Source organism: Arachis stenosperma, chromosome 2 (genome assembly GCF_014773155.1).
Source record: "Arachis stenosperma cultivar V10309 chromosome 2, arast.V10309.gnm1.PFL2, whole genome shotgun sequence".
NCBI classification, from domain to species: domain Eukaryota; kingdom Viridiplantae; phylum Streptophyta; class Magnoliopsida; order Fabales; family Fabaceae; genus Arachis; species Arachis stenosperma.
In genome coordinates this window covers 117,613,139-117,625,928 of record NC_080378.1, presented here as the reverse complement: position 1 = coordinate 117,625,928, position 12,790 = coordinate 117,613,139, and the positions used below count along the sequence as shown (strand labels likewise).

Below are 12,790 nucleotides of genomic sequence, written 5' to 3'. Positions count from 1 at the left end.
ATTGGGCCGGGTCCTTATTGGGCCAGTTTTATTTAAAGTCCGAGCCCGATAAATTGATCCTCATGGTAACTGTGTGTCATTGCATGTACCGAATCGTAGCCAACGTTGTGAAGAAGTTTCTCGAATATGGTAGAGCTACAAATATTTCAGGAATCAGAGCCATTATTTTTCTTCACCGTCACTTTTCTGCTATCTAACAAAACAAGAGCGCGCGAATCTCATCGTGAAGAAGGTGAATATCGATCTTGCATTTGTGTTCTGATTTTTGTTGTTTCGTACTTGAATCCATCGGAAGATTGATATGGATATTCTTATTCTTTTCACAATTGTTGTTTCTTTTTTTTCTTTGAATCTTCTGTAGCTTTGGCATTCAATGGTTTACGATTAGCGTCTTCAAATTGCTATGATTGTATTCTCCTTTTATTTTCTATGGATTGTTGTTGTCGATGTTGATGCTGATAATTTTCTATAGCTTTGAAATTTATCTTTTGAGGTTAGGTTTTTGTTTGCTTGTGTTGAATATGAATGCATGAATGTAGGTGTGAAATTCCAGAATGAGAGGAAGAAGCTACAGCTACAGTCCATCGCCTCCAAGACGTTACAGCCATAGAAGGCGCAGTCCTAGCCCTAGGGGTCACTATAGAGGCCGTGGTAGGGATTTGCCAACAAGCCTTCTCGTTCGGAACCTCCACAAAGATTGCAGGTATGTTAGATCATGAGAGGATAATGAATTTTGAATCTTGTTGTATTTACAGTTTTGATTTAAACAGTAATTGCTGTTCTTTTGCTATTCTGTGTATCAGGATTAGTATTATAAACTTTTGTGGTTTTCTGGCGCCAGTTTAATGTATTTTAGCATGTTTAGGTAATTTATTCTAGTTCTAGTAAAGGTAAAGTCATCACATAAAAAGTGCACAAAATCATCTTAATACAATTTCATCTTTTGGATCCAAAATTTACTTGTGTTAGTACCTGATGCATGTTTGGGTAATTAGATTCTACTCGTATTTTACCATGGAAACTGTTCCTCCCCCCTTCTCAAAAGCTTTGAATAAGATCTTGATTATATAGAGCATTTGGTGTGCAGGCCAGAAGATTTACGTGGCCCATTTGGCCAATTTGGTCCACTGAAGGACGTTTATCTGCCTCGAGATTATTATACTGGGTAAGTTTCTTTCAGGTGGCCAAAGCATGGCTACTTGTTATGAAAGATTTTGAAGTCTCCTCCCTCCGTAAAATGATTTGTGTTGTGTTCTGCATTTTATTTTGAGGTGTTCTATAAATTAAATAAACTATGAACTCTAAAATATTAAGTTATATTTTGTGTGGAGTTGGAAACTTTTTATGGTGGCTTTTTTCATCCCAAGTATTTAGTTATGCCACTTCATGCTCAATAAAAATTAATACTTCAATCATTTTTGTGGGAATTTGATTGTTTTATTTAAAGAGTTGAAGAGAAGAATGAAGTAATAAGAGTACTGTGTTGAAGAGAAGAGAGAAGTAATAAGAATGTCATGTTGAAGGCACCAATCAAGTAATAAGAGTTCTGTTCAAGGTGATATTAAGTGTACTGGAAGGTTCGGAAGGTTGAGTTTGTGTTCATTGTGAAGAAGTTCAAGTCTGAAGATTTTCCATCTCCATTATTATTTTGGCTTCTACAAGGTTAGCATTCATGCGGTGTTTATTATTGAATTATGTGGAGTGTCGAGCGTATGACTTGTAATAATTTGGAGTCAGAAACCCAGAATCTTATTTGTGGATATCTGCAATCAATAATCCACCTTTGGTATGCAGGTGTATTTATGTTGCTCATTGCATGTGCTGTGTTTGACACCTATTTTATGGTACAGGGAGCCGCGTGGATTTGGGTTTGTTCAGTATGTAGATCCAGCTGATGCTGCTGATGCAAAGTATCACATGGATGGTCAAATTCTACTTGGTCGGGAACTAACTGTGGTATTTGCGGAGGAAAACAGAAAGAAACCCCAGGAAATGAGAGCCAGAGAACGTCGGAGGTAAGGAGATATGCAGGATGATTCATACATTGACTAGGCAATCGAAATTGCTTCTTCTTGTTCTATTCTCGTGTTGACTTACTTGTTATTATGTGTTCAATCTTTCTTGGTGTGTAGGTCATATGATTACAGATCTCCACGTCGATATTCTCGCTCTCCACGCTATGCTCGTACCTATTCTCGTAGTCCTGGTTATTCACCCTCTCCAGTTCGAAGGCGAAATTCCAGGTTTGACATTGAGTGTGTTTGTTCTGTTTATTGTTTCCATGTGATTGCTTATATGTTTAGCAGTAGTTGCTTATTAAGATTCTAAGAAGCAGCTTCATTCGCTATGATACAGGTCAATCTCACCAAGATACAAAAGGTATAGGGACCGATCTTACTCCAGGTCACCTTATGGATCGAGAAGCCGCAGTCGAAGCAGGAGCTACAGTAGGAGTTACAGCAGGAGCTACAGTCGAAGCCCTAGCTACTCCAGGTGAAGTAAAGTATGCAAGCTCGATGAACACGACGGAAGATGTTGTAGTTTTTTAAGTTGCTGAATGAACGGGCTTTAGGGCGGGTGTTGTTGATATATTGTTAATGTTAGGATACGGATCCGTTTAGTTTAATCTCAGCTCTCTGGCTTAGGACTTATTGGTACTCTATCCTGCGTTATTTAACTGGTCGTTAGAACAGAAGCTTTGTTTTGCTTGTGTCATTTTAGCTTGAATATGGATTCTGAATATCGCCCCCGTTGTAATTTCTTCTCGTTTGTTTCTTCTGCAATGCGATCTGCTTGTGCCTTCACGAACCTGAATTTGGGTATTAGGAAAGCCTACTTTTGAAATGCAATTTCATGCATTCATCCAGAGTAGCCAAATAAAATGAGTTCTAGACATTCATTCAACTAAGAGATGAAAGCTAAGTTTGGCGAATGGCATAAGAAGGAACAAAGAAGATAATCTCTTGTATAATGCTTAAATGTAATCTCTAATAACTTGACGATCAAATGTTCAATTATATATTCGAAGAAAAACACTACTAGGTTGGTTTGAAGACATAAGGATACAAATTCGTTGACTCTACGCTATCATTATACAATGTATGTCTAAAGACTAATGGTGCTGCTAAAACAAATTGACTCTAGTGCATATTATTTCAAATTTTCAAGTGTCAACAAGAAAATGTAATTGGTAAATCACGTGAAGTACTTTACAATAGTGCATTGTTCAAAATTAATTTCGAGTTTTATATAGAATAAAAGGTCCCATTATTCTCATATCAAACGTAAAGTAAGATGGTTAGATAGTCGATTATCTTTCATCAATGATATTAGCTTAGAGTCAATAAAAAATGATTAGACAAATCCTTGCACGGTTAAATTAAAAAACGAGACTATGGATAAGACAATGTAAGGGGCCACAACTCAACCAGCACAGGAAACTTTGTTTTCATGTGCTAGCTACTCCACATCTCTTTCGGTTTCAACTTTCAACTAGTACTAGTAGGTAAAACTACTTTGTAAATTTCGTATTGATAATGCACAATTTCACACAAAAAGGAAAAAAAAAAAAAGAAAGAAAAGAAAAGGGAAAGGAAAAAGAGAAGCTTAATTTCATCGATATTCAAATTTTAATTTCTTTTATTGATAAATAACCTATAACATATTACATACCCTTAAGTTTACAAAATTTTGAGATACATCTTGATCTCAAACTTAGATGAATCCTCTCCAAACCACAAGCATAGACTGAAAAAAAATATACATTATCAAAACACTATTTCCTTCTTTTTCTTTTTCTTTTTTTTTTTCTTTTATAGTCTTTTGTATACCTTTTGCTGTTGGCTCATAACATCATCCTCAACTTTCAAATTACTAATGATGATTGAATTGGCCTCAAATCTTAAATAATGCAACTATCCATCACTTGAGTATCCTATATCCCTATTATCCTAGTCGAATCTAGAGGTTCATATCCCTGAACATACCACATATATTTTCTCAAATTTTCATCGAACTACCAGAAATTAGATGCATTATTCCTAATAGTATAAAAAGATGTGGACAATTCACCTGCATGGCATTGTTGCCTCCCTTAAAAGCTCCTCCTTAGTATTCTATTACAACCCACCACACTAGGATATACATACATGATACATACATAGCAACAAACATTAATATTCCCACGCGCCTAGTACCACTTTAAATTAATTGATCTGCTACTCTACTATATGATTATAAATACAATCCCGCTACGTTACCAACACCATTTATGTCAATATCTGCCAACTCTTATTTATAATTATGTTTAATGGAGGTGTCTTTATGGATGTATCTAATAAAAATATTTTTTTATAGCTGTGTTTAATAGAAGTGTCTTTATAGATATATTTTTTGGATGTGTCTCTTTATATATGTGTTTAAAATATAATAACTAATCATTGTTGGCAATAAGTTGGCAGATAATATATTGGTATCCTATACTTTTTTTTATAAATAATAGGGTAATTTCCTTTTCATTAATTGGTCTACTATACGATTATAATGTGCTATTTTTATAATATGTATGTGACACTTATAGATACATTTTTTGTTTTTTATTTTTAGTTTTTTTTTATTTTCAAAAAATTGTCAAAAAATGAGATGAAAATAAAAATTTTATTTTATTATTTTATTTTTCTATAAAATTCTAAAAATAGAAAATACTAAAAATAAAAAATAAAAGCATAAATCAGATGAATTTTCAATTTTTCCTTCATTTTTCATTATTTCTTCTTTCTGTTAAAAAAATGTGGCCACCATGTGATGACATGCATGCAATGTTTTTCCAATATACGTGACTAATGCCATGCATGTGCTTAACCTCCTATTTAATTTTTTTTTTAAGAAAAAAATCATTATTATTAAAAGTAAGAGAAAACTGTGTTTTAGATAACGATAATATTAGCAATGTCACATTATATTAAAAAGTTTTTAAATATACCTAAAATATTAATATTTTAATAATCATTAATTTTAATTAATTAATGTATATTATATATATTTTTGTAATTAAAATCAACTACTAAAAATATTAAAATACTGATATATTTAATATACTTGAAATTCTTCCTATTATATTTATGGTAAGTGGTAACAAAGTGCAAGGATTATTGATTCCCTCGTGGCTCGTGGTATGAGCTAGTAGCCTAGTAGTGCTAGTACACTTCCACCTCCGATCTAAGAAAAAGGCAGAATGTAGCAATTCACTTTTCAATGCAAACAACCTGGCAAATAGATCAGAAGAATAGAAGATGTATGTGGATTCGTTAATAATCTGCTTTTGAGCATGTTTTAGATAATAATATCTATCGAACTAGTTTTTTTTAATATATATAAAAATTATATTTGATTTGTTTATATTAAAAATTATTTTTATAAAATTATTATTTAATTGATTTTAAATTTTTTAAAAAATTAATCGTCAAAAATATATTTAATACAAATTAAAAAAAATTTAAAAATATTTTTAAATTTTTTACTAAATTTTAGAGATAAAAAATATATTTTACCCTAAATATAAAAGGCAATAACAAACTAATTATTTGTACAAAATTCTTTTATATTGACTATACATAAAAATTATATTTAAAATAACATTTATGTATAAATAAACAATAACTATATTATAGAAGACTAAAAAAAAATTATCAATCAATCACCTTATAAAAATACATATTTAGTATTTAAAAAAATTAATTATGTTGTTATAAAAATTAATTATTCTATCATGATAAATTTTTATTACATTACTATAAAATAAATGTTTGATTATTCTATAGTTAATTATTTTATTAAAAAATAAAAAATAATACGTATAAATATACTCAAACATTGATAGTTAATTCGTGGTATATGCAATATTTTATATTAGCAAAAAATATGCTATTTTTATTTTTATTTTTTATAGTATTTTTTAATCTAAAAAATTAAAAATTAATCTATCTTATAACTGATAAGTAAGTAAGTTAACTATTATTAGGCCAACTTAAATTAATTAAAAATTATGCTATTTTAGTTCTCAATCATATTATATATATCAAAATTAGTTATTAGTATAAAAAATATATATTATAATATAAAATATATATTAAAAATAAATTAAGTAATATATATTTATATAAAAATATATAATGACTAATTTTAATAATTAATTTTAGTATATATATAATTTTTTTTATTCTAGGGGTAATTAACTAACTATATTGTTTTCCAAACGTGTTGCACACGCGCCGATCCTGCGTGTGTGCTTAAACCAAATCAGATATAACTAGTTAAGAGTCTTGTTCCTTTTATTATAAGAGACTCTCCTTCTACACATTTTCTCATTCCACATATACTCTCTTAGCTTTGCCTCTCAAAGTTTCAACAAAAAGCATAGTAATTGATAGTAAGATGGGAAGGCTTGCACCATTGTCAGAAGAACCAATCAATGAAGAAGAACAAGATTATTATGTAACCAGCGGCAACAACAAGAACTCATCATCATCATCATTATCAAAGCATAAAGTGTTTCTTCATTCATGGCGCAATTGGAACTGGATCAGGAACCACTTCTCCATTGCATTCAACAAGAAGTCCAACCTCAAGATCCTCCTCAGTGTTCTTGGTTGTCCTCTCTTCCCTCTCCCTGTCCACCCCAAACTACCCCTCAATGAGGCAAGCTAATAACCAATATAATTATATACGGTTCTGCTACGTTACCAACAGCATATCTGCCAATTTTTGCCAACTCTTATTTATAATTGTGTTTTATAGAAGTGTCTTTGTGGATGTGTTTAATAAAAATGTCTTTTTTATAACTGTGTTTAATAGAAGTGTCTTTATAGATATATTTTCTAGATGTGTCTCTTTATATATGTATTTAAAATATATTAATTATTAGACACATCTACCAACACACTTCCAAAAAACACAAATATAAATAAGAGTTGTCAGAAGTTGACGGATAACCCCATTATTATATTTTCTTCTCTTTCTATTTAATTTTTTTTTAATATTTCTTTACCACCTTAAACTTTTTATTAAGAGAAATCATTCAAAATGAGATATCAAAATTTATATATATTTACGTGTATATAAAAAATTAGCTATTTATTTAGTTTATTTTATATTTTAATATATATTTTATAAGACTCACTAATTTGATAATTGATTTTTAATATATATATATTAGTATAGTTGATTGTTAATTAATTTGCTTTCCTTATCAATTTTGGTTGAAACTTGAAATGTTGTTCTATCAAAATAGTCACTAGCTTAAAAAGTTAGCAAAAAGTGCTCCAAACTCCAAAGGTATTTTTAGTCATCATTTTCTTTAATTTATGCATTTATCAACTTCTTTAATCTTAATCTTCATTCCTAGCCAAAAAGTGTATCTATGTTTATGACTTTCTTATTACATATTGGAACCTCTTTAATAAATTGTTATCTATATGATGCCACCAATGTTTTCAGTTACCATGCATGTGCATCTACTAGCTACTTTAGTTTAATTAAATATTAATCTTTTTCCTGGCTAGCACATTACATATAGCAAATTTCCAAATAATTTTTCATAGAAGATGTTGCGTCTTTAATTAAATAAACATTACTTATAATACATTTATGTTTTAAATTATTTTTTATTTAAACATATAGAATGACAGATAATTTAGAAAGAAAAAAAAATTATATATATATTTTGTTTCTTCCTCTTGTAATAATATGTTTATTATGCCAATGAGTAATAGCTCAAATGGCATAGTCTCCTCGTACTCAATTAAGAGGTTACGAGTTCGAGTCTCCTATCTTTGGTAAAAAAAAAATAATATGTTTATTATAGGTATCATCATCAGCACAATATATTATACAACACTACAGTGCAGCCACAAGGTGCAGGAAATTGGAAGGGACAGTGAAGAATGTGTTCACTACCGGGAAAGTGGCAATGGTTGTGGTGGATGAGGTTGGATCAAGTGGTGGTGGCAACGGTGGTGTTAATAATGGTGGCTCAGAAAAAGGGTGCTTTGTAATGTGGCAAATGGTTCCAGATAAATGGCAGATAGAGTTAGTTTTGAGTGGACAAAAGGTTGCTGCTGGTAGCAATGGGAGTGTGGCTTGGCGTCATACTCCATGGCTTGGTACACATGCTGCTAAAGGTGGTGTTCGTCCTCTTCGTCGCACTCTTCAGGCAAGTTCGTCCCTTCGATTTCATCGTCTTAACTATCATCTTCGTGGTATCTTTAAGTCTTTGTATAAAAGTTTCACGTATAATTATTTTGATGTAAAGATGATAGTTAAAAGAAAATTATTAGATGATAATTTAATTAAATTTATTAAATTATTTAACAGTTTTTAAATATTAATATTATATTATTTTTAGGTAAAGTTATAGTTAAAAAATATTAAATAATAATTATTTAATTTAATTTATTAAATTATCTTACACTTTTTAAATATCAATTTTATATAAACTTGATATGAACACAACTATACATATATTTTTAACTTTTTAATGATCGTCTTGAAATAGAAATATATTTATCTATATTTATATTTTTATATTTTTATATAATAATGATATAAACAAATTCGCGTATAATTTATTTTAAATTATTTTCTAAAATACAATATTTCGTGTATAATTCACAAAAAATTATTTTATTATAATATATATATTTTATTTAATAAATTATGTGAAAAAATTAGTGTATAATTTATTTTAAATTATTTTTGAAATATAATTTCTCGTATATAATTCATCAAAAAAAATATTTTACTATTTCTAATTCTTGAATACAACGTCTCTTAATTAGAGCATATGTTGTTTACCATTTTGGCTAAAAAATTATTAATAGACACTTAAGAATAATATATGCCCATTTTAGAGTTTTAATGTAGTTTTGATTATATTAGTCTTATTTTCCAATTTTTCTCTATGTTTAATTCTCTCTTTCAATATGTAATTATTATTTTATAATTTATTAAGGAGCTAAGAGCCTCATGTGAAAATAATATAATTATTTTAGAGTTATTTAATTTTTTTAATAATAAATATTCATGTTAAATTCTTTAAAGGGAGTTATATATATATAAATCAACTTGATATAAGAGAAAAGAAGGACAAAAATAGGAAATCTCTCTTCCTAATTACAATAAATGGGGGGTGTTTGTGTTTGTTGTTAATTAGTATATACTATATACTATCTTTTTGGTTGATCAAGCAATAATATATGGTGATGATAATGTTTCCAAATTTGTGGTACATATATGTATGTTGTTCTTAGTCTTTGTTTTAAATTCCCCAATAAATTGGGTGTTGTTTTTGTTACTATTAATTAGTGCTATTGTTTTGGTTGGGGGAATGAAGCAATGTTTGGTGACCTTAAACTTAGTTTGTCCTTTCCCTACTACTAGCATTATTTTCTATAATTATTTTCCAAAAGTTGTTGATGGTATCTTCAAGAAGATTTTTTAGATCTGAATCACAATTTAATGTCATACAACTAAATAAAATTGTTATTAGGATAATTAGATTCAGTCCCTAACAAAATTAATGGTGTTTAAACCTAACCCCTTATACATGACCCATTTTGGAATGTCTTGTTAATGTGTTATATATATAGTGGATTTGGAATTTAATTTATTGGGAAAAATAATGAGAACCAGATTTTATATTTACTCAAACCTGTAACTGATGTGGACTTCTAATCAAATATATTTAATTTGTTTAAATTGTCATGAATGTGAAAGTTGATGTGGTTGTTATATTGTTCATTTTAATTAATAACTATCTTGACTGAGTATATCTGTCTGCTACCAACCATTATAAATCTTTGTTTCCCTTCAAAATTTCATTCCTCTGTTTCATTCCTTTATTTCTCAACCTCCTCCAAATATATGAATTAATTACCACAATTATGTGTAACTATTTTGGCTTAGCCAAATAATTTTAGATTCTTCAAAAGATAAGCACTGTACTGACTTTATCACGAAGAATCATATATATTATGTACTTATTTAAATATGAATAAATTACTATTTTTTATAATAAAAGATTTTATCGCTGACAATTTCATCAAAAAAAATATAAACTAATTCAATTGTCTTTAAATATAGAGCTAATTCGATAACTATCTAAATTTGATAATTTGTTGGATAATTTTATTGAAGAATTTAGATAATTTTATCGAACTAATCCAATCTTTGATGATTCTCGAGTTAATTATATCTTCTATAATTAAAATTATCAGCTCTCAAATCTTTCGTCATAAAAAATGATAGAATTTACTCTTTAAAAATCCATAATAAATAAAATTTTAATTAATATTTATTTACTTATTGCATCTTGCATTTTTTATCCACTAGCATTGAAATTGGCTTATCAACAGTTTAAATAAACTAGTTAATTAGTAGGTGAAGAGTAGAATAATGGCTCCAAATTAAAATTCTAGAAGTTTAAATATTCTAATTTTTGTTCTTTATTATTTATGTTTCATTTGTGAATAACTTTTTTCATAAATAACTTATTTTTTTAATATATTACCCATAAAAAAAAGTTAAATATTGTTTTTAGAATTAAATTTTATTTAATATTATCTAAACTGTTTAGATTGTTGTTATTGCAGGGATTAGACCCTTTAGCAATATCCTGTGTATTCAGTGGAGCACAATACATGGGAGAGAAAGAAATGTCAGACATGGATTGTTTTGTGTTAAAACTTTCAGCAGATCAAAAGGATCTTGCTCAAAGAAGTGACAACACAGCAGAGATGATCAAACATTCCATTTTTGGTTACTTCAGCCAAAGGAGTGGCCTCTTAGTTCATCTTGAGGACTCATATCTAACAAGAATTCAAGCTCCAGGGTCATACCCTACATACTGGGAAACAACAATGTCAACAAATATTCAGGATTATAGGCCAGTAATTGTGGATAATAATAATAGTAATGATAATAATGGTGTCATGATTGCACATGCTGGCTCATCAACAGTTATAATCACAAGGTATTAGAGATTCATATATAGATATTAGTTTTTTTATACAGTAATATTAGAAAAATAAAAAAATTGTTAAAATTTGTTTTATTTAATATTTATTTTTATAATAATTAATAAATGTTAAATAAGATAAATTTTTACTATTTTTTATTAATTTTTTTTGTTACCAAATATTTTTATATTTGATATACCTATATAAGATTTTTCAAAGATGAATAGTTAGAAATAAACAATTTTTTTATAAGATTTATTTTTATCTATAAAAATTTGAGAATAACAAAAAAAATGGTAGAAAATAAGGATATTAATTTCAATTATAAATTATTATTATAGTTGGATACTTTACTTTTTAATAAATTTTTTATTTTAATAAATAAATTAATTCTCATATAAAAAAATTAAGATAAAAATTTTTAAAATTAATTAAAAGAAACTGTTATGTCTTTATTAAACAATAATAAAAACTAATTAATCTTGTCTTTTATAAAAAATTGTAATGAAAATTAATTTATCTAATAAAAGAAAAATTTTGAAAAATTTGTAATTAAAATTTGTTAAAAATTAAAGTATTCAATTGAAAAGTTTTAGGAGAGTGAGTTAAGATATTATTACTCTTCTTCTTTTATTCTCTGATCACCATAATTCTCATACAGGTTTGGTGATAACATCAAGGCTGGAACAGACATGACAAGGTTGGAAGAATCATGGACCATTGATGATGTTGCATTCAATGTTCCAGGGTTGTCCATGGATTGTTTCATACCACCCCAGGAACTTCAGAAGGATTATCCAGAAGAAGGTTTAGATTGGAGGTCCCCATTGCATAGATGATGTATGTGCCTTTTTATATGATTTCTCTTCATATTGTTTTGTTGGCTATGTAGGTGGTTGATGCTAATTGTGGCTTAAGTGTATAATCATGATTTTGTAATAATGGTATTGCATTATTGATCATTCTATGGGTTTAGTTAGTATATATATGCCTAGTATTGATTGTTAATCTGGAATGAGAATTTTTGAGTTTTGATTTGTTTTTCAGCTTACAACAAAATACAAACTAATAAATTTTTAACTTTCTATCTTATTATTATTTTGAAAATATTTTATCTACAAGAATAAATATTTTGAAATAATAAATTATTAGATCAAATAATTTTATTGATAGAGCAATGCAATTAGGTATAAATATAAAATTTTAAATATTTTAAAGACTTTTTTTTTTACATTTTTATCTTTAGATTACTTTTGTTGATTACTTAATCTTTTAGCATACATATCAAAACACAACCATTCTATATATATATATATATATATATATATATAAAATCAATTAGCTATATAAAATACAAAAATATAAAAGATGTACTTTAAAAAAATATTATTTATATATTAAAATTAGTTATTATATATTTATATATTATTTAATTTATTTTTAATATATATTTTATATTTTAATATATATTTTATATTACTAATTAATAAAAAATATTAAAATTATTAAATTTTATTATTTTCTACTATTACTTAATTATTAACTCAATTCTTTTAATTTAATTATTTAATAATATATTTTATTTCATATTTTTTAATATTAATAATTAATTGATAGATAAAAATAATAAATTTTGATAATCTTTTAATATTTTTTATAATTAATTTTAATCATTAATTTTAATATATATTTAGTATGTTGTTTCTTTTAATCCTCAATTTTAGTATTTTATTAACTCTAGTATCTTAAATCACTAACAAATAGATCAAGAATTCAAG

The 12,790-nt window shown here is 27.3% G+C and overlaps 2 protein-coding genes across 2 annotated transcripts; both read left to right on the top strand.

Moving 5' to 3' along the window:
- Positions 1-94: 94 nt before the first annotated feature.
- LOC130958698 (serine/arginine-rich SC35-like splicing factor SCL33) lies at positions 95-2,810 on the top strand. Its single transcript, XM_057885235.1, has 6 exons — positions 95-232; positions 540-703; positions 1,088-1,165; positions 1,851-2,015; positions 2,133-2,243; positions 2,356-2,810. The coding sequence occupies exons 2-6, from the start codon at positions 555-557 to the stop codon at positions 2,495-2,497; spliced, it is 645 nt and encodes a 214-aa protein (XP_057741218.1). The 5' UTR covers positions 95-232; positions 540-554; the 3' UTR covers positions 2,498-2,810.
- A 3,572-nt stretch (positions 2,811-6,382) lies between these two features.
- LOC130962236 (uncharacterized) lies at positions 6,383-11,972 on the top strand. The gene is made up of 4 exons (XM_057888391.1): positions 6,383-6,696; positions 7,862-8,209; positions 10,647-11,026; positions 11,674-11,972. The coding sequence occupies exons 1-4, from the start codon at positions 6,433-6,435 to the stop codon at positions 11,849-11,851; spliced, it is 1,170 nt and encodes a 389-aa protein (XP_057744374.1). The 5' UTR covers positions 6,383-6,432; the 3' UTR covers positions 11,852-11,972.
- The last annotated feature ends 818 nt before the right edge of the window (positions 11,973-12,790 follow it).

Coding starts and splice junctions, on each gene's coding strand:
- LOC130958698 (XM_057885235.1), top strand. CDS start 555: ATGAGAGGAAGAAGCTACAGCTACAGTCCATCGCCTCCAAGACGTTAC. Junction 704..1,087: donor AACCTCCACAAAGATTGCAG/GTATGTTAGATC, acceptor TTTGGTGTGCAG/GCCAGAAGATTTACGTGGCC. Junction 1,166..1,850: donor CCTCGAGATTATTATACTGG/GTAAGTTTCTTT, acceptor TTTATGGTACAG/GGAGCCGCGTGGATTTGGGT.
- LOC130962236 (XM_057888391.1), top strand. CDS start 6,433: ATGGGAAGGCTTGCACCATTGTCAGAAGAACCAATCAATGAAGAAGAA. Junction 6,697..7,861: donor CCAAACTACCCCTCAATGAG/GCAAGCTAATAA, acceptor TGTTTATTATAG/GTATCATCATCAGCACAATA. Junction 11,027..11,673: donor TCAACAGTTATAATCACAAG/GTATTAGAGATT, acceptor ATTCTCATACAG/GTTTGGTGATAACATCAAGG.